General features: G+C 39.2%; 1 protein-coding gene across 3 annotated transcripts in view; it reads right to left on the bottom strand.

The window, feature by feature from the left end:
• The window catches only part of KIAA0319 (KIAA0319 ortholog), a 56,166-nt gene that overhangs the window by 4,873 nt on the left and 37,849 nt on the right, over positions 1 to 13,444 (bottom strand). For 2 of the 3 annotated variants that reach the window (XM_071736300.1, XM_071736302.1), the window contains 9 exons: positions 12,934 to 13,066; positions 11,933 to 12,081; positions 9,988 to 10,139; positions 9,146 to 9,284; positions 7,731 to 7,890; positions 6,398 to 6,540; positions 4,937 to 5,059; positions 3,441 to 3,531; positions 671 to 762 (listed from right to left, as the gene is read on the bottom strand). In XM_071736300.1, the coding sequence (XP_071592401.1) occupies positions 671 to 762; positions 3,441 to 3,531; positions 4,937 to 5,059; positions 6,398 to 6,540; positions 7,731 to 7,890; positions 9,146 to 9,284; positions 9,988 to 10,139; positions 11,933 to 12,081; positions 12,934 to 13,066 (1,182 nt within the window). The remainder of the gene's footprint in view (positions 1 to 670; positions 763 to 3,440; positions 3,532 to 4,936; positions 5,060 to 6,397; positions 6,541 to 7,730; positions 7,891 to 9,145; positions 9,285 to 9,987; positions 10,140 to 11,932; positions 12,082 to 12,933; positions 13,067 to 13,444) is intronic. The other variant, XM_071736301.1, reaches the window with a different exon arrangement.

The following is a 13,444-nucleotide window of genomic DNA, read 5'->3' as shown; positions in this document are numbered from 1 at the left end:
AAAGGTTTCACTTTTTAGCAACAACATACACTCCCCTCTGCTACAGTATGAGCATAATCTGCCAGGCAGATATTCTTCTGACTACACTGCAAGCCCATGAGTTTATGTGTTTATATTTGAAACAATCAGATGATCTTGTTACATAGCTAATACTTGTACACTCTGTACACTCAGCTATCTAACACAAGTGGCAATGAAAGGTCAGAAATGTAATGTCTGCCTTTCTAGAAAAGCTGGTTCTCAGAATGATTGTATTTCTCTGGATTCCACTATTCCTCCTGCCAAAAAGTGACACTTGGGTAAATCCTCTGTGAACAGATGAGAGCAGCTGAAGTCTACCTGTGTTTAAAAGGGCACTTCTGGACAAGGAGGGAACTGCTGCACAGAAACAAAAACAGCTCCAAAATGAAGCGTGTGTAGGGGTGTAGAGGTTATATGGAGAAAGTCTGTGGGACAACTACATATTCTAAATGGAGATTAATGAAGAAGCTCAGAGTAGTGGCTGAGCCCAAGGCTTCATGAAGGAAAGTAAGTTACTCTCCCCCAAACACTGCACTGTCTGTGCTTGCCTCTGTCATTCCCTGGGCTCCTCCTGACTGCATGGGTCAATTCAAATACATTTGACTGTAAGCTGGTGGACAAGTTTCCATTTGAAACAGATAGTGCTTACCATATTTGGGTCGTAGCTCCATTCTTTCCTGCTCATCTATGTTATCTAGGATGGTATATTTTGTTTTCTTTCTTATCTTCGTCCTCTTTCTGCTAAAAGGAAAGTTACCACAAAGATATTTAGTTCTTAGGTAGTCACTTAAAGCCACTCCCTCTATTTTTTTTTATACATGTAGCTACATACTCCAATATACAGAACCTCATTGTACTTTTCTCATTTCCACTTAAAAAGATTTGTTCCAGTTTATAACTGTAGACAGCAGCTTGTATACAATATTATTGTACATGCTGCACCCAAGGGTATAGTTAATTCTCTCTCTCTGATACACAAAGATAGGGAGAACAAGAAGGATTGACTTGCTTTCCTAGCACACAGGGGTTCAGTTTGTTCAATTTCAACATAGTAACTAGACACAAAGTACACTTACTCATTTCCAAATAAAATTTCTGTAAGTATTGGTTTGTCCTAAATTATTGTTTTTAACTGACTGCTAATTAATACAGAAAAGAAAGTCCTGGAGACAGAGGAATAGACACAGAACTGTTTGTTGTACTGGATCAAGAGAGAATGAGCAAGGGATTTCAGGGTAGAAATAAGGGCATTCAAGCACGAAACCAAGGGTGAACCTCCTAGAAGACTCTCTCATATCTCAGGCATTTCTCTTGCCCTCTTTCTCACAATTTAGGAGGGAGGGTAGGTGGGTGGGACTTGCTCTTTTTCAAGGCAAGGATGGACTCTGGCAACGTCTGGAGAAACACTCCTAGGTAGATTGCACAGTTCAGAGTGGAGAAACCACCTACTGCTCAGCCTACATGACAGCAGCCATCCACTTCTCTCCACCCCTACAGTCCTTTAAAAAATGGAGTTTATTTGGCAGCTCAACAAAGCCTTCAAAACTTCCAAAATTCCTGCCCAATCTGGGATTCTGGTGTATCTTTTTCCTGTAGTTTTCATAAGGCAAAAGGCAGCTCTTGCCATTCAGTCCTGTGCAGCGTGTCCCTCCTCTATTTTACACGCGACTGTTACCAATCAGCTCTCACTTTCAGACATGAGCCATATGGGGACAAGGAATGGAAGTACCTGAACTCCATAAGAACCCCCTTTATCATCCAGTCCACACAAGTCTCTGAAACTCCACCCCCACAGGGTGGTGTGAGACAAACTTCTACTTAAACCGTAAAAAGGAAAACACTACCAACTTTTGCACACTTCAAACAGCATCTTTTACATACTGCAAAGTCACCCTAGAAAAAGTTGAAAATCCAGAAATACTTTGTTTTCACTTAATTTCTGCATACACCTGAACAAGCTATCTAATTGCCAGGCTTTTTGAGCAGCAGCAAAAACACTTGTTCTGGTGACAGAACTTGCAGGGATTTGTCACTTGAAAGAGAATCTCTGATCAGCAAGGAAAGACTAGGAAGGGGGGAGGGAAGAGAGGAAAACAACAAACAGGAGTAGGCAAAACCATTCAAGGAAAGAGGAAGTAAGAAGTTTGTGTGGCTGAGATCATTGGAGGAGTACTTGCCTGCCAACCAGATGCAGCCCACATGTCCACCCTTTCTGTCCAAGGGAGAGACCAGGTTGGGAGCAGCTCCCTTCCTATGGCCTAGAACACTTGTATGTCAGTGACCTTCAGGGTTAATTAAGTTCAGCAAGACCAAGTGCAGAGTCCTATGCTTCAGCCACAATAACCCCATGCAGCACTACAGATTGGGGGAAGAGTGGCTGGAAAGAAGCCCAGCAAAGAGGTATCTTGGAGTACTGGTTGACAGCCAGCTGAACATAAGCCAGCAGTGTGGCTTGGAAGGCCTATGGAATCCTGGCTTGTACCAGGAATAGTGTGGCCAGCAGGACTTGGGATGTAATTCTCCCCTTGTACTCAGCACTGGTGAGGCCTCACCTTGAGTACTGGGAACAGTTCTGGGCCCCTCACTTCAAGAAGGACCTTGAGGTGCTGGAGAGGGTCCAGAGGAGAGCAAGGAGGCTGTGAGGGGACAGAGGGGAAAGTCTTATAAAGTCTTTTAAGGAAAGGGGGAAAGTCTTATGAGGAGAGGCTGAGGGAGCTGGGGTTGTTTGGCCTGGAAGAGACTCAGGGGGGACCTTATCACTGCCCACAGCTGCCTGAAGGGAGGCTGCAGTCAGGGGGGGGGGTCAGGCTCTTCTCCCAGGCAGCGAGAGACAGGAGGAGAGGGCATGGCCTGATGCTGCACCAGGGGAGGCTTAGGTTGGATATCAGGAAGCACTTCCTCATGGAGAGGGTGATCAGGCATTGGAATGGACTGCCCAGGGAAGTGGTGGAGACATCATCACTGGATGTATTTAAGGAAAGGCTGGATGTGGCACTTAGTGCCATGGTTGCTGATGTAGCAGTGTTAGGTCACAGGCTGAACTTGATTATCTCAGAGGTCTTATCCAGCCTCAATAATTCTGTAATTCTATGGTACCCTCTTTTTTTTTTAATTAGCGTGGAGTACCTGGAAAACTCAGTGGGAGACCATGAACAATACACTCAGCACTTTAATATAAATTATCTCTTAATATGAAGGATACTCCCATATTAGGATTTTGTTTTTCAAAATGCAGAAGAGCACAGAGCCTCAAATGGATACTCCTTTTCTCAACCAATGTTGAAAATACAGAAACAGCTACAGCAAGCTTCTCACATGTCTGAAAAGAGTGCTTTAGTGCTAAGGACTGGACTAAAATGTGACAGTAGTGTGCAGTTTTTCTATATACCCCATATCAAAAAGAAACATAAATTGTGTACCTTTTGCAGCAGCAGATGCAGAACCAGGCAAACCCTACCACGACCACAATCAAAATAAAAATAGATACAGTCACATAGAGTATACTCCACTCTGAAAAAAAGAAACACAACAGTGGTTTGAGTAGGATAATTTCTAATATCTCTCTATTAAAATAACCAGTCCTGAGGAACGGGGATTCTGGCAACAGGAGCTTAGGAAAACTTGGCACTTTCATATCCTCAAAAGAATCCCTAAAAATTTCTTAAGCTTCCAGATTGAAAGTGCACATTTGAAAATTTTCTTCCACTCCAATACCTTTTACCATCCCAAGGTACCTGAAGTCTGTGTGAACTGAAAATCAAGAGGGCATGATTACCAGATAACAGTCATTACCCTCTAACTGAAATAAACATAGTTGTGCTCTGTGTATGGTATTTTAGTAGTGCTTTAGAAGAACAGCTGATTGGAGATAGATCCTCTACCTGCATGGCTACATTTGTAAATCCAGGAAAACATGAAAAGGACACAGAGAGATGTACAATAATGTTAACTCAAACATATGCATGATCATTATTTCATTGTTACTATTACATTATGAAAAACAGAGCATTAAGGCAGGGCTGCAGGAGGTCCCATCTTAAAACTTACTGTCCCATTTTGGTTGGCTAATTAGTCTTCACTCACTTACAGACAGACACATGGCCCATGGTTACCTATGTGGCCTGTAGCAAGCTCCTTATACATTTCTACAGATTTACTTGAAGACTAGTGCATTGCTCAGCAAAGTCTCCAAGTGTGCACAGCACTAAGGATTGAGCTTTATTTCAACTAAGAAGAAGGTCAACTAAGTTAACTTAAAGTATTCAATAGCTGAAAAAGAGAGGTTTTGCTGATATGTTAGGTGTGCCACAGAATACAGGCATGATTACAGTGGTAAAACTAAATTGCATTTCCCAGGTAAAACAGACAAACTGAAAGAAACAGTGAATTTAATCACACTAAAAAGCTGAGGTTTCCAAAGTTACCGTATTGCTTAGGCAGGAACACTGGTGTTTTCTTTCCTAAAGGTCAGATCATACTTCAGGCACAGAAGCATCAGTGGCTTACTCAGACTATCTAAGGTTTTGCTCCTTTTTCAGCTTTGAAACAATCAGATGAAAACTACTCAAAAGCTTTGCAATGCCACGATTATTAAACAACCCTTTCATCTGTCTCCAAAATGTTGCAAGATTTCTCTGCCATGACAAAGTTTTCATGCTTTTTTCCTCAAATAGTGATTCTTTACAAAATTTTAAAGTATTTTAAATATAGGCTACTACTTTTAATTCCCATAATTTCCAGACATTATTCAAGTATCTCTCTATTGAAATATATTCCTCAGATGAAAAATGGAAACTGTTTTAGTCTTCCCTCAGCATCTACCTCCTAAGTACTCCACATTTTGACAGCAAATAATTCACAGTCTCACAAGACATCACATTATTCTTGAAATACATCCCCCACCACCAAATCTCACCACAGTTACTCTCTCCACCATTTAGGTAACGATGAATCAAGTTTTCCATCCACAACTGGTAGCAAATGCAGCGTTTTGTTATGGGGTCACAGTGTCCATGTCCAGAGCATTTTAAAAAACAGGCTAAGAACAAAAGCAAACATGGGGTCAGTTGAGTAAATGGATAACTTGTCCACAAATCCTCTTACTGGGAGACAAGATAGGTGATAAAGCATCCAGTTCCTAACTTTCTGATATTTTTAAAATCTCCTTTTCTTTTGGTGCTACACATTAAACAGATTTACAGTTCAGCAGACTGCTGGCTGTGAAAAGAAAGATAAAAATGTGTCTTACGCAAATCAAGAATAGTTTATTCTAACCAGATATTAAGACAAGTTGAAGTTATGAAATTCAGACCTGCTCCTTTTTTTGTGACCTTCTTGTAAGAACTTCCTGAGAACTGAAGAATATCAGTATTCTCAGGTACCAGAAGGCAAGCATCACACCAAATAAATGGAAGTGTATTTCAGTATTTTGAAACTGAATTAATAGCATCTGAGGCCAGAACATTTACATACTTCATACACTTACAGTAATAGCTATTGTGAGATTAATGCATCATATCAGACTAAGATAAAAGTCCATTCTCCTTAGAAGTCAGACTAGGAGATTTGCTACATCATGAAAAATGTTAATGTGTATATTCTAGTGACAACTACACATTTCAGTAATCCAAGTACATTTACAACTGAGTAAAAGTTCTTCCTTTTCTTTATAAAGACAAAATTTCCTACAGAACCTAAGACTATTTTATTGCACATCTCATTCACTTTATTTGCATTTGGATCACTATGTTCTGAGTTTAAATGATGAAGTCATATCTCTATTATCAGAGTATCAAAAAGGGTTAACATTACTAGTGAAAGTTAAAAAAGGCTTAGAAGTTCAAGCATTTCTTTAGGGAAAAGGTCATTACAAATAATGCCAGTGGCCTGTTTACATTACAAATATCACAAGACAAGGTTATAACACAGTTATCATCCGAGCATTTTGCCTGATACAGCCAGATAAAACCAAATTATATTACAGGCTGTTATTGAACACTAAAAGCCTTGAAGAAATCAAGGACATAAAACATTATATTATGGCTGTATTAAGTTTTGCCCATCTTCCAACAGAAGATGGTATGAGTGGGGTAGCTTTACACCCATTACTCAGGCCTTCCTGATGCAGACCAGATTAAGATGTGCTTTTGCCTGCTATTACAGATGATGCCTTTTAAAAGAACATAAGTAACTGGCATCAGTCTACTTCAAAAGAACAAGCTTTTAAAGTAGTGTCTTCAATGTTATCTTTTTGAAAGCTACATCAAAGGCCAGACACCAGATGGCAGACAGAAAGCCTTCATGCACTGTTCCAGGTTGCTGTGTTAGCCAAATGCCTGCAAAGTTCCAACACAAGCAAGCAGGACCCAAAACATACCAGCAGTGTCAACCCGCAAGACTTTAAAGAGTAGGAAGTCAGCCTTCTCTTTCAAAAGCTGCATGTTCAGAGTTCTTGAGACTTCAGATGCCTTGATCACCTTGGAAGGATGCCCATTCTGCACGTAGAACACAACCGCAGTGCTGCATAAAGAACAGCTAAGGTCAGGACTGCTGTCAAAGCTCACTTTTGTCAGGCACTCAGCTTACAGCTTTTGGCAAAAATCACAACTGATAAAGATAAGGGAACTCTGACCATGCATCAGTCAACTCCATGCAAATGCCATGGACTTAATTATCAGCTGGGAGCAGTAGCAGTTCTCTGGCTTCTCAGTCTTGTAGAAGTAAGGTGAGGACAACAGGAAAAGTAACTACCTCTTGCTTTAAGAGAATTAATGTAAGCCTTTGCTTTACCCACTCTCATCTAGAACTTGTCACAGAGCACTCTGAAGCAGTTTGAGTTGCTTTCAGAAACTTAATTTAAGAGCAAGAAAAGTTCAGAAGTAAAGGAACCAGGTAAATTCATGTGGGAGCCCTTCTTTCCCTACTTGCCCCTTGTTTTTTAAGTTGGGTTGTGTTAACCTCATCCCACTCCACCTCAGGAAATATCCTTATCTGAAAAGCAGCAATTGGTAACTGTGATTGAAAAAAATCATAGCTAAAAATTCTAGATTTTCCAAACTGTTTTTTGGGTATTTTTTTTTTTAATTTTAAGAGATTCCCAGAGAGCTAAATAGACACAAAAATGGGTTTGAAATTACCAAGCAGTTAACAAGAAGTAACTTAAAGATAACTTATGTCATTATGTTCTACCAAATATGCTAAGCAGTTAGTTCTCTCTGGATACACATAGCCATCTCTGTGAAATTCTTCATAAAATACTTCAAATATCAAAACCTTAGCAAGGAAGCAGGAGAAAAGAGGAATAAACCAGGTTTGGCCAGATTGAGCTGGAACCTTATTTTGAAATACAATACTTGCTTCGCTCTTAGAAAATCTGTTTCACTCCAGCCAGCATTTGAGAAAAAGAATAGCACTTTATAGAAAAACAAAACAAAACCTGAAGTTGATGCACATGCTTTCTACAAAGGAAGAAAATAAATGTAAAAAAACATTGGGTCTTTTTTTTTTTAAAAAAAAAGAAAATAAAGACAGTTTCTTTCTGAGCTTCCATAGAGTTTACTTCCCCAATCTTCTTCCCCAGCAGAAGAAATGAACTTCTTACAGTGTATCTTTGAGAGCTACGGCATTGTTTTGTTGCCTTAGAAATTATTCTTTTGCAAGAGTCAATGACAACCCTAAGTCTTCCTGGCACAGCAGAATTATCTTTGTACCTGATATCCGAGTAGGCTTGTATCTTCTGAACTTTGATATCTGAATCCAAAACATTGAGCAGTACAGCCAGACGTCTCACCAGGGTGTCTTTCTGCTGTTCACTCAGCTGTCCCACTCCAACTTGCAGAATAAGCTCTACCAGACCACTCCTTTTGGGATCTGACAGAAGAAGAACATCATGTTCTTTCAGAGCCTGGCAAATAATTCAGTACCCACCGGAGGCAACATGCAGTACTCAAAAATGTTTATTAAGACTGTTTTTTCCTGCAAAAGACCCATATAGTTTAAAACTGTACGCTTTTATGTTCTTTGCCTACATTTTCACATTCATTCTGAAACGAACTTGGTGGGTTCTAAGATAGCAACCCAATTCATCAGTTGAAAGAAAGAGCTTCAGTGTGTCCTTCAGTTCACCCTTAACACATTTCTGTGCAAAACAGAAACTTCTGTTCCCTTAAATGCAGGCATCTTTAGGTCAGAGGTAAACAATAGGTAAGTCTAATTCCTAACTTCTCTGATAGTTATCTACTACTGGCTGCCACCCAGGAAAAGGGAGGCAAAAACCAGGTTCACATGGTAGCATGCAAGACTGTCTGAGCAAGTCTAAATGAGGATGGGCAATTTGAGAAATATTGTGCTTATCTTCACAAACTGAGGACTAAGCTAAATAATAGTTGAAATTCTACGATGACTTGCAAACAAAAAAAAACTTCACAGATATTCAATGAGAATCCTGAGCTAATTATTGTGACTATATTCAACAATAAAGTGAGAAACTAAAATAAATCATTGCCCAGGAACAAGATAAAAAGAAATCTCGGACAGGCTCATGACTTCAGACTCATTTCCTGAAACCTCAACTTATGCTTCCATCACACAGCCATTTATCCTGCATTTGGAAACAAGTCTATTTATGAGCAATATCAAACCATGACAAGACAATATTAAAACCCCTGAAATTCTTTGAGGTTTGTTTTTTTTGTCCTTCAGGATGAAAGAAGGAAAGCACGCATGAAACCACGCTTTCAGCCACCAAACACGAGTGCAGCACTTGTAAACTTCGTGCTCAGCTTTCATCTCTTTCCATTGGCCAAACTAATTAACCAGAAAAAAAGAAGCAAAAACCCAAAATGAATGAAAAGCAAGAAAAAACTAATGAAAGTATTAACTAGGAAGTATGATTTTTACATTTATTTATGCTTCCAGTAAGGCGATGGTGTAACTTGTAAAGAAACTTTGCATGTCCTCTAAATACACTGAGGCCTACTGAGAAAACAACGAAGTATGAAGCAAGAGGCCTTATTTTCTTTGTGCTCTAACTTGATAGTATCTTGTCAACATTGACATATATAAGTGAAAAGGAGGACAAAGGTGAGGTATTCACAATATATCGATGACCTTTTAATTGTCATACCAGGCCACACTTCAACAGTTGCTGAATCAGTATCTGAGTCTCCATTGGCATCTGTCACTTTCAAGTGAAAAGTATATGTTCCTTCCACCAGATTAGTTAGCTGCAGTACTGCCTCATGGTCTGAGCCATGGATCACATCCTGCAAAAAGAGGTATCTGGATGGTTAAACCTTCAGAGAAAGATGCAGGTATAAATATCAAATCAGGTATTTGATATGACAGTGGGAGTGTCTTGCACTGGCTTTTGGGACAAACGTGACATTCTGCAGTTTATAGCTGAATGATGCAAATTTGGAAGTGGGACCTTATGAGGATGACTGCACAGCATGGATATTTTCATTAAAGAAACAAAAAACAGACAGGACAGCTAACATTCCCAACTATTCATCTGCTTGAAAATCTGAGATGCTTACATCATTCTTACTCAATTTTACTCCACTATCCTTAGTTCTGCTTCCTTACATTCCAAATTATTTCCTTTTCTGGAAGTTTATTTATTTCTAGCTATCATCTCTGCCAGCTGTATTTTAGCTGAACCTCTTCAATTCTTTCTGAACTGAAAAGATCACAAGCCCCTTGAAACAAAGCATTAGAGAAAGCAGGGGAAACAAACAAGGAACAGACACCATGCCTCACAGCATGTTGAGTCACATGTTTTCCATGTCCTTCCCCTCCCTGAAGGTGTTCAGGGCCATGTTGGATGGGGCTTTGGAACTAGATGATCTTTAAGATCCCTTCCAATCCAAACTTTTCTATGATGATACCTGCTTGCCCTGCTACAGTGATGCCACATGCATAAAAAGAGATGAAATATACTCCATTTGCAACCTTCCAGAAACTTACCCCAGCTGCTGGGCTTTGACCATCCCGAATCCACAGATACGACACAATCCCCTGGTCATCAGCAGACTTCGAGCCATCCAAGGTAACAGAGTTATTTGGAAGCACTAGAACATGCTTCCCACCAGCACGTGCCTGGGGTGGACTGTTGTTTTCTAGTCATAAAAATAGAGGAGAAGGATTTGTGCTCAAGACATGCAAAATGTGACATGACATTGAAAAAAACCCCAACGCTGCAATTCTTTACTTGATGATTACAGACAGTAATAATAAAATCTCTTGTCAAAGATACATGGAAAGGATGAGTGAGTAAACAGAATTTGGCTCTCAGATTGCTATAAACTGACAATAGCAGAAGTGCACCCTGAGAAGAATGCCAATAAAAGGTACCATCCAAAAACATCCTTTTCATCAAGCATTGTAGGCATTATAGGGTACTCTGTTTAGTATCTCACAATTAATTATGTGTCAGATCTCTGTCAAGCAAAAGGATTTTCTAACTACTTAGAAACTACTCATCTTGAGATTTCCTTCTACTATCTAACAGAAGATTTTGTAATGTCTTATGACCTCAGAATACCAGTACTTAGACAAAGCGTATTCAGGAAGCTTAGAGAAACCCCAGCTCCCAAAAGCTTTCAATTTCACTGCTAGCAGTATGCACAGGCACACATTAGAAGCATGGACAAAAAATACCAAAGAAACACAAACATTCTTTTTCCAGAAAACCAACTTTTTTTTTTTTAAGAATACAATTCACAAGACAAAGCTCCAGGAAGCTGTGAGGCTGACTTCACTGGCCCAAATAATAGGTTGGTCATTAATAATTCATTTCTGGGCAAATCTGTAACTATTCTTTAGAACAACCTAGAGCCCTCTGTGATACAAGTGATCTTCTTGTCTTTTCCAAATAAACCAGTCGATCAAACTTGGCTATGGGAGCACTGAATATTTTTAATACTGAACCCGTGACTGTAATTATTACATACTGTGACTGTACTTCACAGCAAGAATGAGACCCATATGGGCAGAGGTACTGCTATATGTCTCTAAAGAGAAACACATATAATCACCTAAAGAGCTCTTGAACAGTTCAACCAGTGATGCACACGGGTAAACCAGAGTCCAGCTCCTTTTGCACAGTGCATTTATTCTGCATCCGAGTGAAAAATAAACCAGGCTGCATTGCTTTCAAAGTCAGCACCTATGATTCTGATGCTACTCTACTAGCATTTCAGAAATAGTGCAGGTACCGTATTTGCAGAGCCCAAATGTACCTCTCCCTTCAAAAAGCAAGGTATACAAAGGAAAACCAAACTCTGGCCCAAACAATATTTGAAATGTTTTACACCATCTTCAGGAGGAGGCATAAGCCCATGGAGCTTGCTAAAATCACTGCCTAAGGAGCAAAATGAAGAAAAAGATGGCTGAATTACCACTACCAGCAAGCCTCCAGAACACCACAGTAACTTTCTGTGTCAAAAAAAACCTCAAAATAAATACAGGTCTTTTAAGATTAAGTTTTTAAGTGGAAATTGGTGTACTCTGAGACCTCATTTCTTGGATGTTATTTAAAACCCACAGTAAAACTGCTTTTCCAATCAAAGCTTAATTTTGAGAATAAAATAAAAACATGTCCTCTTAATGAAGTAGACATACTATGGTTAAAAATAGTATTTTGGAGCATGTTTATTACAACCAATTCTGCATGTATTAAAAAAGCTTTAAAAACTTCAAAAAGGCTTGTAGTACAAGTACACTCCCAGTGGCTACAAGTCACTCCCATTACTACTTTAAATCAAGAAAGCAGTAATTCTTCTTTAATATCCTTGAAATATGACAAAAAAACCATTATCCCTTTCTATTCCAATTTCCTTTATATTCTGTCAGTAAGTGAATTAACAGGCAAGTTGTCTACCAGATCCTAAGAAGCAGGAACTAGGCTTACCTTCCTTCACAGTAACAGATAGCACAGATGCACTGCTTAAGCCCTGTTGGTCTTTCACAGTTAGCCTGAAGCGATAGGTACCAACCTGAAGACCAGTCACAGTTGCTATTGCTTTGTTGCTATTTTCCATCTGTACAGAGCTTGGTCCACTGAAATAAAACATTTCAGAAAAATAATTCTGCACAGCCAGCTAAATTTTTGTTCAGCAGCATTGCTCATGCCATTTGCTTTTATGTCTATCGCAGTTCTAACACTGCTACAAAGACTGATGATTGAAGAACTATATGAGACATGAGTTTAATTCAGAAAATTCATAAATCCTTTTTTTTCCCAAGACCTTTAGAGCAAACCAAGCCTCACATACCCATTTACTAAAAGAATAAACAATGTAATCCAGAAGTTCTATTTCCTTGATGCACTATTTCATGGGAGCATGCAAATGCTGTTCCTCTAAGAGCCACTCACAACACATAATGGGTGCAAGCAAAGCTCTTGTACCATGCACCTTGTCCTTTTATTAAGCATCAATTAGTTTTGCACATAAACATACAATTACAAACTCTTGTAAAACATTTTCAGTAATCATCCAAGAGTGTTTTAGTCTCCTATTGAAAGCTCAGGATAAACAGATTGTCAGTTTACTTTATTATTCAACAAAAAACCCCTGAGAAACTCTAGTTTTAAGCAGAAATAGGAAAACCTTGTATATTACTGGACAGTACCCAAGCCTGTTACTCCCTTTTTTTTACAGAAGACATGAAACTTTCTTTAGCAGTTGGCATCAAAATGACATATTGCAAAACATAAGTAGAGATTGCATGAGCTTTTCAAATTGAACTTAGAATTCCTGTGTCTGACCCTATTTCCACCTAAGCCAGAAGAGCCTCAAAGCAGTTCTGAAACAGTGAATCACCCAACACAACTCTGTAAGAGGCTTTGGCACCAAAACGCTTGCACTTTTTTTCTCTATTTTACTGAAGATTAGTAAGTTCTTTAGATACCTGATATTTTCCCAATGATAGAAGACAATGCCTTGGTCATCTTGGCTTTTGCTTCCATCCAGTGTAGTACTTTCTACTGGGAAGGTCAATTCCTTGTCAGGACCAGCCACTGCTACTGGAGGACTGTTATTTTCTGTACAAATTATATTTAGTGTACAACATTCACTAGGCAGTCACTGGCAAAGACTGTCCGAGAGAAGACTTTACACAGAATATTGTATTACAAATTTGACATATTGGCTTAAAAGTACCAAGTACAAGTGTGACAAATGCGTACACAATGCAACAAAAAAAAAATACTAGATGGGAGAGACCAGCTCTGCAAGAAGGCAAATCCCAAATCAAGTACTTCCCTTTTCCATAGTTATATCTGAAGGCACAAACCCCCAGGAATTTTACAGCATGCTCAATGCATTGTATGAGAAGTTTTATAGCAGGAGTGGTGGGATACTGTTCCACCACTGCATCCCTTTCAAAACCACACAGATGAATATTGTTCTTTGCCCTCAAA

This window comes from Heliangelus exortis, chromosome 2, assembly GCF_036169615.1.
Source record: "Heliangelus exortis chromosome 2, bHelExo1.hap1, whole genome shotgun sequence".
Classification (NCBI taxonomy): Eukaryota; Metazoa; Chordata; class Aves; order Apodiformes; family Trochilidae; genus Heliangelus; species Heliangelus exortis.
The sequence above is the reverse complement of the archived record's forward strand: the minus strand, read 5'-3'. Positions and strand labels throughout refer to the sequence as shown.